General features: G+C 53.3%; 2 protein-coding genes across 2 annotated transcripts; one reads left to right on the top strand and one right to left on the bottom strand.

Annotated features, from left to right (window-relative positions):
* Positions 1–327: 327 nt before the first annotated feature.
* On the bottom strand, positions 328–1,810 carry LRP88_09253 (DUF3429 domain-containing protein; the record flags this gene model as incomplete). Its single annotated transcript, XM_083245742.1, has 3 exons — positions 328–1,092; positions 1,153–1,419; positions 1,469–1,810. 3 exons carry the CDS (start codon positions 1,808–1,810, stop codon positions 328–330), a joined length of 1,374 nt encoding a protein of 457 aa, XP_083100236.1.
* A 1,280-nt stretch (positions 1,811–3,090) lies between these two features.
* Positions 3,091–12,779, top strand: LRP88_09252 (membrane morphogenesis protein VPS13; the record flags this gene model as incomplete). The annotated part of the gene is made up of 2 exons (XM_083245741.1): positions 3,091–9,581; positions 9,629–12,779. 2 exons carry the CDS (start codon positions 3,091–3,093, stop codon positions 12,777–12,779), a joined length of 9,642 nt encoding a protein of 3,213 aa, XP_083100235.1.
* Between the last annotated feature and the right edge of the window lie 1,581 nt (positions 12,780–14,360).

Below are 14,360 nucleotides of genomic sequence, written 5' to 3'. Positions count from 1 at the left end.
TTTTTATACACGAGGGCCCATGGCTGCTTTGGGATTCTGCGAAGCAATACCCGCGGCGGGTCAGAGATACCTAGTTGATTAATGCATCATATTGATGAACCTACGCTTCTATTGAGGTGTTGTTGAAGCTGTCTACTAATGGAGTCATCTCTTGAAGATTGAGTGCCCGTTGAAAGATTGTCGTTAAAGTCTTGATGAATCAAATATTCTTGTCATTATCGCATTATCCGAGAACCAAAAGGACTAAAAAATCAGGCAACTCCGCTGATCGCTACTTGTTATACATGGCTGTTCCGCCGTTATTAAGTTGTGGTGTTGAAATGCAAATTATTCCTTCTTCCCGCCCTTGGACTTGGTGTCTTTGGGCTTGTCGTTGTCGTCCTGTTCCTTGGCACCCTCGTCCTTGTCCTTGGGCTCTTTCTCTTCGCTCTCCTCATTCTTCTTGTGCTTCTCGTCCTTGCTCTCATCGTTGCCCTCGTCCTTGTCCTTGCTCTTCTCACTCTCCTTCTCCTGGTCCTTGGATTCCTTCTTGTCCTGAGCGTCCTCCTTCTCACCACTCTTCTCGCTTTGCTCCTCACCCTTTTCACTGTCCTCGGCTTCTGTCTTGGCCTGGTCATGGCCCTTTTCGCTCTTCATCTTTTCTTGCATCTCCTCTTGCTTCTTCTTCTCATCCTCTTTGGCCTTCTTCTTCTTCTCTCTCTTCACACGCTCCTTCTCCTCCTCCTCCAACTTGGTCCAGTTGGTCTTGGTATCAGCGATGCCAGATCTTGAAAAGTTGTCGCTCAGACCGTGACCGCTGAGGGAGTCTCCCTGGCGGATCTTGGCCCTGCCCACCAAAGAAATGAAGATGGCGAGGCCGACCATGGCAGTCAGGAGGAAGCGGTAGGTGCCGTACCATTGAGGTGCCCAGCCACGGGTGGCGGCTCTAGAGTCAGCAAAGTAGAGGGCAACAAAGGCCATGAACTGGGTGGTAAGGGCATATTCAACGGGCAGGAGGAGAGTCGGCCACGCGATGATGGAGGCGGCCAGACCCATACCATAGCGGAAACGAGTGCGTTCGCGAAGGGGCTGTTTCTCGGCATATTCCAGACCCTGGTGAGCGCCATGGTTAGTTTGTGTGGCATAGACTAGACTGCGCACTTAAACACTGACCCAGTGGATTGCTCCTAGGAAAGAGATGATAACAGCACCATATGCAAGCTGAAGGGGCTCGATGATGCTCAACAAGTATTTGGCTGTCTCATGGTCCACAAAAATGGTATCGTAGAAAGCATTTCCGGTAGGCCACTGTTTATTGAGATCCCAGGCAAGGAAGACGGTGGAGAGAGATGTTCCCATATAGGGCAGTGTGCCTGCAAGACCAAGGATGTGCGACTCGCGGGGAACGCTTTTGAATCGAAATGTGTCTTTGACAATGTCCTGTGATTCGAGTAAGCAATATTAAAGGAGAAAGATTTGATCATCTTACTATGTCATGCTTCAGCTCGCCGGCCATGTCATGTTCGCCGGTTGCAGGCGCTTGAGGTTCCTCGATAACATGGCGCACTGAGCTCTGGGACGAGACTTTGCTTGGATCTGACCCTAGCAATTCTTGTCCGCGCTTACGTTCGGCCTCGCGATCGATAGTTCGATAAGGAGGAGGAGGGTCTTTGTTATCTTTGTCGGATTTGCTGGAGAAGGCAATGCGGGCTGGTTGACGGAGGAGAGGAGCAATTGCGAATCGAGGAGATGTTTGAGTCGCGAGCTTGACTGTAATAGGAGACGCCCCAGAGGCAATATGCCATAGAGAGCGAGAGTAGGAACGGAACATGGCGAATGCGCGGAGAAGCTACTTTGATGAGCTCTCTTGTGATGGTGGTGGTGATAGTGCGAATGGTGGACTTGGGGCACGCGAGCAATGGATGAGGATGGAATCGAGCTAACGACTAAACAGGTAGCCTGAGAGCTGAACAGAACTGCTATGAGACAACTAGACGCAAAGAGAGCGAGGTGTTTGAAAGAGGGAGATGTCTAAGTTGAAGATGGTTGCTCTAAGAGCTGTCTGAAGGAGAAAGGCAAGCTTCCCCAAATAGCCAAGATGGGCATCTACGTAATGGCCATGACCCCCCGTGCTTGCTTTTTCTACAATTGAATTCTGTCACACGCGTGCCTCTCCCGCCCGGGACCGGCCAAAGCCTGTGTTCCTGCTCCTGTCACACAAAGCCATGATGGCGATGTGATGATTGCAGCTGCTTATCGTGACGTCATGAGAGTTCGTTCTGGGGAAAGCTTTTAAGTGGGCTTGATGAACACCAAGGAACTCGACTGCAGATGGGCCACCTGCAGGTTGAGATGGAATGCAGCTGTTGAAATGACCATAGATACGAAATAGTATAGAGATAGACCAATTTCTATCAAAGTAGTGAATGCCTTCATTCCTCCTGAGCTCATCACTCTTGAATCGTCCGTCATCAGCGAGAAACAGATGCCCCACCATTGCCTATTAAAGTGCTGGCTTCCGCTTCCTTCCCCCCCAGGTCTGTTTAGCGCCTGAAACGCTGGCCAAAGCTCCCTAACAGCCAGGCTCGGCAGCACCGAATTCGAGGCCCACCACAGACCAGACCGGTACCTGGATCCCCCTCTGGCACTGCGTGGTACCAAGTACCTTCTTGGCGGTTGGGCGCTTGAAATGGTAACAGCGTCATACACGCCACACCATTCCCTCCCCAGCCCAAGGCTGAGGTGCTGCTTCCCACTTTTGCTCCGGCCAGAGTCTGTGTGCTGCGTCACTCACTCACACTCGCAGAGGCAACACGCACACGCAACCAAATCCATCCATCCTTGATCCTTCACACGACGCGAGAGGGGCAATCCGCGATACCTTCATACCGTTTACCCCTAGAACCCTCCCGTCACTCGAAACCGTCTACGACCCTACCCCCGCTTCATCTTCCCCGCCGGATTTCGAATTGCCAGAGTCCACCGAGACCTCGGATGGCACCCCGTGTCTACGATACGCATGCCCAGCGACAGATGACGCTCCGATAAAATACCTCGTACGAATCCTACCTTTACTTCCCCGGCCCGGGTTACGGCCGAACCGCCGCCAGAATGTTGGAAGGCCTCGTCGCCGGCCTGCTCAACCGCTTTCTGGGCATGTACGTCAAGAACTTTGATCCTGCCCAGCTCAAAGTCGGTATCTGGTCGGGAGATGTCAAACTACGAAACCTAGAGCTGCGCCGTGAGGCCCTCGACCAGCTCAAGCTTCCCATCAATGTCATGGAAGGCCACCTCGGCGAGCTCACCCTCATCATCCCCTGGTCCAACCTGCGCGGCGCCCCCGTCAAGGTCTTTATCGAGGACGTTTTTCTTCTGGCCAGCCCTAAGGAGGAGGCTGAATACGATGAAGAAGAGGAGGAGCGCAGAAAACAGCGGCTCAAGATGGAGAAGCTGGACAGCGCTGAGTTGCTCAAGGAGAGAAACCAGGAAGGCATGAGCCAGGAGGAACAAAAGAAGAGCCAGAGCTTTACGCAGAGCCTGGTTACAAAGATCGTCGACAACCTCCAGGTCACGGTCAAGAATATCCACATTCGATATGAGGACTCCATCTCAGCACCAGGGCACCCGTTCGCCCTGGGCGTTACCCTCGAGGAGTTCAGCGCCGTCAGCACAGACGGCCAGTGGAAGCCCACCTTTATCCAGGACTCGAGTTCCGTCACCCACAAGCTGGCTACTTTGGGCGCACTTGCTGTGTACTGGAATACCGATTCAACACTACTCGGAACTGGCCGTGAGGCCGCAACACCCTCTTCAGAGACGCTCCCACACGATGAGATCGTTGAAAAATTCAGGGAGATGATTGGAAAGGGCGCCGAGAAGAACACCAGCCACCAATTCATTCTGAAACCTGTCAATGGACAAGCCAAGATTGAGCTCGACAAATCAGGCGACATCAAGGTGCCCAAATTCAAGGCGAACCTATTGTTCGAGGAAATCGGTCTTGTCCTGGATGATGACCAGTATCGAGATGCCTTGATGATGGTCGACCTTTTCCACTACTTCATTCGTCACCAAGAGTACAAGAAGTTACAGCCAAAGGGGGTCAGACCCAAGGAAGACCCCCATGCATGGCTACAGTTTGCCGGTAATGCGGTGCTATCCAAGATCCATGAGCGCAACCGGAAGTGGTCTTGGGATTACTTCCGGGAGCGTCGTGATGACAGGAAAAAATACATCGAGCTATTCAAGAAGAGGAAACAAGGGCAACAGATGTCTCCCGAGGACACTGACGCAATAAACTCCCTTGAGTGGAAACTGGGCTATGAAGATCTGCGGTTCTGGCGATCCCTGGCCCGCAACCAGCTCAAAAAGGAAAACGCCGAGGCTCTCAAGAGGCAACCACAACAACAGGAGCAACAGCAACAAGGCTGGCTCTCGTGGGTGTGGGGCTCCAAACCCCAAGAGACGATCGAGCAGAATGAGGAGAACACACAGATGACTGAGGAACAGCGACAGGAGCTTTATGAGGCCATCGACTGGGATGAGAAGAATGCTCTTGCGGACGAGGTGGACGTACCGCGAGAGGCCATCAAGATGTGCATTGAGACTTCCCTTAGCACTGGAAGTTTCACTCTCAAGAGAAACCCCCACGACAACGCATCGGACTTGCTTAGTCTACACTTTGATGTGTTCAAGGCCAAGGCTCTCCAGCGAAAGGACTCTCTCCTTGCCAACGTCAGCCTTGGTGGCTTGCGTGTCAACGATGGCACCACTCCTGACACACTCTACCCCGAGATTGTGAGGGTCAAGGATGCTCCCGATGTCAAGCAGCGTCGAAGACTCTCGCTGGCCGAGCTCGAGAATGCAGAGGAAGATCCCTTCTTCCAGTTTGAGGTCGAACAGAACCCGCTCGAACGCGAGGGGGACATTGCTGTTGTTGGAAAGATGAAGCCTCTCGAGGTCATCTGGAACCCCAACTTTGTTGTTGGCATTGCCGACTTTTTCAGACCTCCTGAGCGTCACATGGAGTCTATCACTGCCCTCATGGAGAGTGCTGGCGCCACTGTTGAGAGCATTCGGGAACAGACTCGAGCCGGTCTTGAGTTTGCTCTTGAAGAACACAAGACGATCAACGCCGAGCTGGATCTTCAAGCGCCCCTGATTATAGTGCCCGTCAGCATTACTACTGAGGACTCAACTTGCTTGATCGTTGATGCTGGTCACATTCATGTCAATAGTCAGCTTGTCGACCAGGACACCATGAAGGAGATCCAGTCCAAGCAAAAACAGTCGTACAGCGACGAAGATCTCAAGCGGCTCGAATCGGTCATGTACGACAAATTCATTGTCAAACTGACATCGACTCAAGTTCTTATTGGACCATCCATCGAGGAGACCAAAGCGCAGCTTGTTGACAAGGACGACGAGGCCCGGCTACACGTTGTCGAGCAGATCAATGTCGATTTCACTGTCGAAACCTCGATCCTCCCGAAGGCCCCCAACCTGACCAAGTTCAAGGTCTCAGGTCACTTGCCGATGCTTCACGCCACTGTTTCGGACTCCAAGTATAAGAACCTCATGAGAATCATTGATGTGGCGATTCCCAAGTTTGGTGAACCATCGCTACCTGAACCACAGTCAGAGGGACAAAGGGAGCAGTCTCGACCTCGGCTAAAGAGCACGGCGTCCAATCGTTCCCGAAGAAAGTCTCGTCATGAAAGGCGGCAATCCACGCCGTTCCCATTTATGGCTCAAACTGCCGTCGTGCTTGACGATATGGACGAAGATGACGACAACTTTGAGGACGCGGACGATGGAGGCGGTGTTGAGCAGCTTCGCATTCAGCAGAGGATCTTCGAGTTCAAGTTCAAGGTTGACACCCTCAAGGGTTCACTTTATCGGAGTGACCCTGACCAACGAAAGCCCGATTCACTCCTGGTTGAACTGGTCGCTGAGCGGTTTGGCTTGGAGTTTTACACAAGACCTTACGACATGGCAGCCGAGGTCTCACTTGGCTCAGTCACGGTTGATGACTTTGTGGACAACCCTCCTGACGAATTCAAATCCATCATCTCGTCAGGCGATAGCGATGATCTCAAGGCAGGCCGAAGCCTGGTTCACGTCAAGTTTATCAAGGTCAATCCACTGTCGCCCGAGTTCATGCCCGTCTATGAGGGCGTCGAGACCAACGTGACCGCCAAGGTCTCGACAATCAACCTAATCGTCACCCGGAAGACCCTGTTGACGCTTCTGGATTTCATCCTCGTTACTTTCACCAATAACGATAGTCAGCAAGCTGGCCAGCCAGGCGGCCCGCAGTCCCTCCTGGACAACTACGATGATGATACAGCAAGCGTCGATGTCTCTTTCAACACTACCCCTCCACCAAACTCTGGTTCCATCAGGGTTAAGGTCGACCTCAAGAGTATCAGGCTGATCTTGAACAACGATGGCATTCGACTCGCCACGTTATCGTTCAACAAGGCAGACGCTGGTATCTTCCTTCGGGCCAACACCATGCGCATTTCCGCCCGTCTCGGCGACCTCTCCCTTGTTGATGACGTGAATCTCGGCGTCTCCGAGGACTCCCATCTTCGCCAGCTCGTGACCATCCAGGGGGATGACCTGGCTGACTTCCGTTATGAGACCTTTGACGCCAACAATTCCAAGACATACCCAGGATACGATAGCTCCGTGTTCCTTCGCGCTGGTTCCGTCAAGGTCAACTTCGTGGAGGAGCCATTCCGCAAGATCATTGACTTCTTGGTCAAGTTTGGCAAGATGCAGGCCCTGTACAATGCCGCACGCCAGGCTGCCATGAACCAGGCCAACCAAATGCAGCAAAGTCCCAGCCGCTTCAAGTTTGATGTCGTGGTCAACACCCCCATTGTTGTCTTCCCCCGTGTGGTGAAGCCAGGTCGACCTGAGAGAGACCTGATCACTGCATACCTGGGTGAGATCTACGCCCAAAACAAGTTCGCACCTCTGGATGACAGCGAGGATTCCGAAATTGCGATGAAGCTCTCGGCCGGTATCCGCAATATCAGGCTCACCTCAGACTTCCATTATGCTAGTGATGTTTCTGAGGAGCTTGAGATGATCGACCATGTTGATCTTGGGTTCAACATCACCTATGCTGAGCACAAATCTGGGGCCAAGAGACCCGAGACAGAAATCGAGGGAACCATGTCTGATTTCAACCTCCGGCTTACCCAATACCAAGTCAAGTTCCTTATGGAAATCTCCAAGTCGGTACCTGCAGCATTTGCTGGCGAGGGCAATGATAATGAGGAAGAGGCGGCCAAGGCAGTTGACGAAGGGACACTGCAGCGCGCCCGGACACTCAATACGGAAACGGATTCTGGCGACGATCAAACACTGGTCGATCTCGGCCCTGAACTCAGCTCCATTGATCAAGCCTGGACAAAACTCGATCTCGTCTTCCGCATCAACACGATCGGACTCGAGCTGATCATGGCCGAAGAAGATGCACCCGTTCATGACATTGCAAAGTCAAGCCTTTCACGGTTCTCGCTCAATGAGACCAAGATTAAGACAAGGATGCTCTCAGATGGTTCACTTGAAGCTGAATTGCTTATCCGGTCATTTACCATCTACGACAGCCGACCCCGAGAGACAAACAAATTCCGCCGCATCATGTCGTCGATGAACAAGGAAGTGCAGCAGCTCATGGCGAGTGTGACCATGTCAGGTGGCAAGGAAAAGAGCCTGATTGCCATGGCTACCATTGACAGCCCTCGAGTCATCTTTGCACTCGACTATCTCTTTGCTATCCAAAAATTTGCCGTGGAGGGCTTGACCGTCGAGGAGAGCAGCCCAATGGATTATGAGAGCATGGCTGAGACTACTCCCGAAGAGTCAGACACCGATTCTTTGCAAGTCACATTCTCGGGGGATTCTGCTTCACGGCCTCGATCACAGCTTTCACGGCAGCAGAGCACCGATGTCGCCCAAGTCGAGGAGAAGAAAGAAGAGCCGTCGATGAGCATCGCTTTCCGTGTCAATCTTGTCGATGCACAGGTCATCCTCATTGCGAACCCTCTGACTTCGAGCTCCGAGGCGATTGTGCTTTCGATCCGACAAATGCTTCTTTCTCAGCAGCATGTTCTGACCTTCCAGGTGTCACAAATTGGAATGTTCTTGTGTCGGATGGACAGATTCGAGACGTCTCGTCTTCGTATCATCGATGACTTCTCGATCCAGCTCAGCATGGACAGCTCCAAGCCTCTGTCCACCAGCATCCATGTGGATGTTGAGCCTCTTGTGCTGCGACTATCGCTCCGTGATATTCTTCTCGTGCTTCAAATCGTCAGCAAAGCAGGAGAGTTATCCGGAAACGAACCAAAGCAGGCCAAGGAAACCCCTGCTGAACAGAAGGCCCGAGAGTTGCGAAACGCTGGCATGAAGCAACGATCTGCCAGTGGTCGTGGCCAGTCTACCATCGCTGGTCGAACAAAGGCGACTGCAGCCAGCCATGCTCCTAGTCATGCTGTTGATTCCAAGGCGAAGCAACAAGCTCAGCAGGTTGCCCAGCGAAGACATGAGGAGCTGTCAGCTACAGTGGACGGCATCCGTGTGGTTTTGATCGGTGATCTGCACGAACTTCCCATCCTCGATCTTGGCATCAAGAAATTCAGTGCGGCTGCTGAGAACTGGTCTTCGAACCTGAAGGCCGAAACCGCCATGGACCTTTACTCCAACGTGTACAACTTTTCCAAGTCCAGTTGGGAGCCGCTCTTGGAACCATGGCAGGTGGGCTTTGGTGTGGCCAAGGATACTGTCTCCGGTCTCCTATCAGTCGACGTTGCCTCCAAGAAGGTCTTCGACGTGACCATCACCACGGCCACGATTGCATTGGCATCCAAGTCGTTTGACTTCCTGACGACTGAGCAGGATGTGCTGGACAAGCCCCGCGGAGTTGAAGCACCCTACCGCATCCGAAACTACACTGGTTTTGATGTTGTTGTCCACTCCAAGAGCCCAACCAGCGATGAGCCCATCAACCTTCGCCTGGAGGACGGCAAGGAAGCGCCGTGGAGCTTTGAGCACTGGGAGAAGATGCGAGAGAATCTTCTCACCGAGTCGAACCAGAATTATGTCAACATCCAGCTCGAGGGCAGTGGGTTCGACCCTGTTAAGAACATCCGACTCAATCGAGAGGGTGAGTATCTGTACAGCCTACGTCCCAAGACAGACAATGTTCTGCATCGGCTGTGTGTTGAGGTGGAGCTTGGAACCGAGGACAACATCAAATACGTCACCTTCAGATCTCCCCTGCACGTGGAGAACGCAACACAGATCCCAGTAGAACTGGGTATCTACGATGCGCAAGAAGGCCATCTGCTCAAGATTGAGAAGATTGCGCCCGGTGACTCTCGGCCGGCCCCTGTGGGTGCTGTGTTTGAGAAGAGAGTTCTTATTAGACCTGACGGTGGCTTTGGCTACCAGTGGAGCAACGACCAGCTGTTCTGGAGGGATCTGCTCAAGCGACCTACGAAGCAGGTTGTGTGCAAGGGAGAGAATGGAGATCCGTTTTACTTCCAGGTCCATGCACGCTTTGACAAGGCTAACCCGCTGACCAAGTAAGTTGTTTCCCTTGATGATGACGCGCCGATTCTAATATGACTAGGCAATACCCGTACATGAAGATCAAGCTATCAGCGCCGGTGACACTTGAGAACCTCTTGCCGTACGATTTCAAGTACCGCATCTACGACAAGAACACCAGAAAGGACTGGACCAACTTCCTGCGAAAGGGTGGTGTCAGCCCTGTTCATGTTGTTGAGCTCTCTCACCTGCTGCTCCTCAGCATCGACATGCAGGACACAGTTTTCAAGGCGAGCGACTTTTCGATCATCAACCCTGGAAACAACGAGGACTTCCGTAAGGAAGGCAAGCTCGTCGTCAAGGATGACCAAGGACTGCCTTTGAACCTGTCTTTACACTACTTCAAGATTCCCAACAGCGGTGGTGCGTTCAAGGTCACGGTCTACAGTCCCTATGTCGTTCTGAACAAGACTGGTGTGGATGTTCGAGTACGCGCCAAGGGCTTCCTCCAGCAAGCGAAGCCGGCGGCGGGACAATTCCCTCTCATGGATACATCAGACCAGGAACGCCCGAAGGCCTTGCCCTTCATGTTCTCTTATGGAAGCGATGATCACCGCAACCGAGCACTCCTCAAGGTCGCGGATTCTGAGTGGAGTAAGCCCCAGAGTTTCGACGCCATTGGCAGTACTTCTGAAGTTGTCCTCAACTCGCCAAACAAGAACAAGGAGATCCACGTGGGAATCACGGTCAAGTCGGGCGAGGGTAAGTACAAGTTGACCAAGGTTGTCACCCTCGCGCCACGATTCGTCCTGCACAACAAGCTGGGCGAGGAGATCCTTGTCAGGGAGTCGAGCTCTTCTGGATACCTCACCCTTGGACAAGGCGCCCTCCAGCCCCTTCATTTCATGCAAAAGTCCAAGGTGAAGCAGCTGTGCCTCTGCTACCCTGGTGTCAACAACCACTGGACGTCGCCCTTCAATATTGCCGACATTGGTACGACTCATGTCAAGATTGCGAAGGCTGGACAGCGGCAATTCCTGGTCAGAGTGGAAATCCTTATGGAGGATTCTACCGTCTTCTTGAACCTTAGCATGGAAACCAAGAGCTGGCCTTTTTCGATGCGCAACGAGAGTGACACCGAGTTCATGTTCTGGCAAGCCAACCCCAACGTGGATGAGGAGGGTGTTGAGGATCGCAGTGGCTGGAGACAGATCCGGTACCGCCTACCACCCAGGAGCATCATGCCTTACGCTTGGGACTTCCCTGCAGCCAAGTTCCGTGAAATTATCATTTCAATCAACGGCAAGGAGCGACATGTCAAGCTGGCCGAGATTGGAAACCAGATTCCCATGAAGTTTACGACTTCTACGGGGCAACAGAAGATCATCGACATCAATGTTGCTGCGGATGGACCGAAGCAGACGATGATCTTGAGCAACTTCCGCGCCAGCAAGAGCATGTACAAGCCGAAGACGTTGTCTAGGACCAACACCGGCCCAGAAGCCTTCGAAGTCAAGGATCAGGACACAGGGGCTACTTTCCGTGCTCAGCTCAAGCTCGCGGGCATTGGCGTGTCTCTGGTCAACGCTCAGATGAAGGAGCTTGCCTACTTGACCCTCCGGGATGTCCAACTGCGCTACAGCGAGTCTCCACTGATCCAAACCGTTTCGATGGCGATCAAGTGGATTCAGATCGACAACCAGCTCTACGGTGGTCTCTTCCCGATGATCCTCTACCCCAGTGTGGTCCCGAAGAAGGCGCAAGAGGTGGAAGCTCATCCATCGCTGCACGCCATGATCAGTCGTGTCAAGGATGACTCGTACGGTGTGCTATACATCAAGTACGCAACGATTTTGCTACAGCAGATGACGGTTGATCTGGACGAGGATTTCGTGTTTGCTCTTCTTGACTTTACCAACGTTCCTGGTGCCAGCTGGACGATGGTAGACGACGAAGGCAAGTTGTGTGACGAGGATCTTGACATTCCTGAGCCGACACAGGTGCAGGCTGGCCAAGATATTTACTTTGAGGTGCTCAACATCCAGCCGATGCAACTCGACCTCAGCTTCATGCGCACAGAGCGAGTGAATGCTGAGGACAAGGGGTCATCGCGCAACCCCATCATGTTCTTCCTCAACGTCATGACCATGGCCATCGGTAACGTCAATGATGCGCCAATCCGCTTCAATGCCCTCATCTTGGACAATGTGCGGGTAACAACTGCAGTGCTTATCCAGAATTGCTCCAGTCACTACAGCCAAGAGGTCATGTACCAGATTCACAAGATCTTGGGATCTGCCGACTTCCTGGGTAACCCAGTGGGCCTCTTCAACAGCATCTCATCAGGTGTGACGGACGTCTTTTACGAGCCGTACCAGGGCCTGATCCTGTCGGACAAACCAGAGGAGTTTGGGTTGGGCATTGCAAAGGGCGCCGCTTCATTCGCAAAGAAGACGGTGTTTGGCTTCAGTGACAGTTTTTCCAAGTTCACAGGCAGTCTCAGCAAGGGCCTTGCAGCGGCGTCGCTGGACAAGCAGTTCCAAGACCGGCGACGTATCACGAGAGCGCGCAACAGGCCAAAGCACGCCTTGTACGGTGTTGCTGCGGGTGCTAACAGCTTCATCACCAGCGTCGCATCAGGCGTGGGTGGGCTTGCGCGCAAGCCCCTGGAGGGTGCCGAGCAAGAGGGTGCGCTGGGCTTCTTCAAGGGTGTCGGTAAGGGCGTGATCGGGTTGGCAACCAAGCCTGCTGTTGGCGTACTGGACATGGCCAGCAACGTCAGCGAAGGCATCCGCAACACAACAACAGTGTTTGACGGGCAAGAGTTGGATCGCACGCGATTCCCGCGGTTCATCCCACACGACGGCATCGTGCGGCCGTACAACCCGCGGGAAGCCCTCGGGCAGTACTGGCTCAAGCAGGTGGACAACGGAAGATACTTTGACGAGCAGTACATTGGACACCTGGAGCTGCCCAAGGAGGACATGGTGGTGATGGTGACATATGCTCGGATCCTATTGATCCGATCCCGACGATTGACTAGCGAGTGGGACGTGCCGCTCAAGGACATTCAGACGATCGCCAAGGAACGGACGGGAGTGAGCCTTGCGCTGAGAGGAGGGGCTAATGGGCCGTTTATCCCAATTGGCGAAGGCAGCGAAAGAGGGTTCCTATACAAGATGGTTGGAGTGGCGGTGGAAGAGTTCAACAGAAGATTCAGGAGCGGAGAGTAAACGTAGAGCAAACGAAGACACGGACATTCGCACGGCGATGGTAGTTTGTTACAGTCGGGCATGGGCATGAGTGCGACGGAGTTTGGAGTTATTGTTAGATTGCTGCGGTGAATACGACGAGTGTGTTGCAATGAGGTGCTGGGTATTGGCGCGTACAGGGCGTTGTGTGAAGCGTGATACGTGTAAATGGCCGACGCGGGCTTCGATGTCTCGGTCTAGAACTTGTTGCAATACAGTCCAAAGATAATAGTATCTGGACTATCTGATCTTTGTCGGGAGAGGGCGAAGTCCTAAGCGGAGATGACCGATGGAGGACAAGAGATGTTGGCTTGGCTATATCTCCAAGGGAAGGAGGTTTTAACTGTAAAGGGTGCTGTTTATCTCGGAGAAGGTGTCTTGGCCGGGGCAGCTAATCTCGTGGGTAAGCCAGATATTGGCAGGCAGTGTAGCCTCGGCACATGCTAGGTTTCTGTAGCTACTGTACTGGCTTAGCTAGGTAGATGACCTGCCTACCTAGTCGCGTGTAACCCGGGGGCGGGGGTGGGAGGGCTATCAAGGGGTGGCAAGATCGGGGAGGGATGGAGGGATGGAGGGATGGAGGGATGGAGGGATGGAGGGAGCAGGGGATGGAGATATGGGGGCGGCGGCGGCGGCGACGTTTATCTCGGGGCATGTTTGTTTGGACTGGGGAAGAGATATGAGATATGGGGGAGGGACGGAAGTTGATCGAGAGTAGGGCTCTTGTGTGGATGGTGCCGGTAAGCCACTTACAAAAGGGACCTTTAGGGACCTACCCAAAGGGGACACAGGTGAGGGATGTGTAGACAAGGGTGTCTATTTTGGGATAGGTGCCGAGAGGGATGAGGTGAGAGGCGGGATACCGGGACTTGGTGGTGATGGCGTCGAGGTGAGGGCGCAAGACAGAGAGGTTGAATGAGTTTGAGATTGAAGACATCGCGACAATCAAGATACACTGTCGAGCTGAAATTGCTGAGTTGTTCTAATCAAGATAGTCGGGTAGCAGCAGAATTGGAGTTTGCTAGGTAAGCGGACATGACCTCGAGCCGGACGGTCGGGAAGGATCCAAGATGGTGACCGAAGACCGACGAGGAGCTACACAAGTCCCCCGCTGCCTGCAAGCTGCAAGCTGCAAGCAGTGAGCAATCAATGAGTGAAGGGGTTTATCAGGTGTCTCTGATTGGTCGGAGCTGACAATTGAAGGATTGCCAGTCGCGTGTCATTGATATCCAGTTGATCCAGCTGGAGGAGCTGTTGGCTCTCACGGACGGACCAAGGCCCTTTTGCTGAAACCCACCATTAGTTACAGGGGAGCTAAACCCGCTACAGGCCTTCTCCGTAGTGGGGTACAGGACGCCAGTGGACCATTGGCGCGCCGCGGGTAGCGTGCATTGGCAGCAGCGGGACCCGGCTGGGGCGCTCTCAACTCAGAGAGTGATTGGTGGGAGAGGGGTTGTAGGGCTCCAGCATGGGGTCAAACGTTCCAGCAACCTTCCAGAATAGGAATCGAGGGGTTGAGGTGCGGCCGAGTAGACGCCGGGGGGAGTGGCGATGGTTTTCTTG

The sequence above is a fragment of the Fusarium phalaenopsidis genome (assembly GCF_050370095.1).
Source record: "Fusarium phalaenopsidis strain FUZ10S chromosome Unknown contig_32302, whole genome shotgun sequence".
Classification (NCBI taxonomy): Eukaryota; Fungi; Ascomycota; class Sordariomycetes; order Hypocreales; family Nectriaceae; genus Fusarium; species Fusarium phalaenopsidis.
Note: the sequence above shows the minus strand (reverse complement) of the source record. Positions and strands in the feature narration are given on the sequence as shown.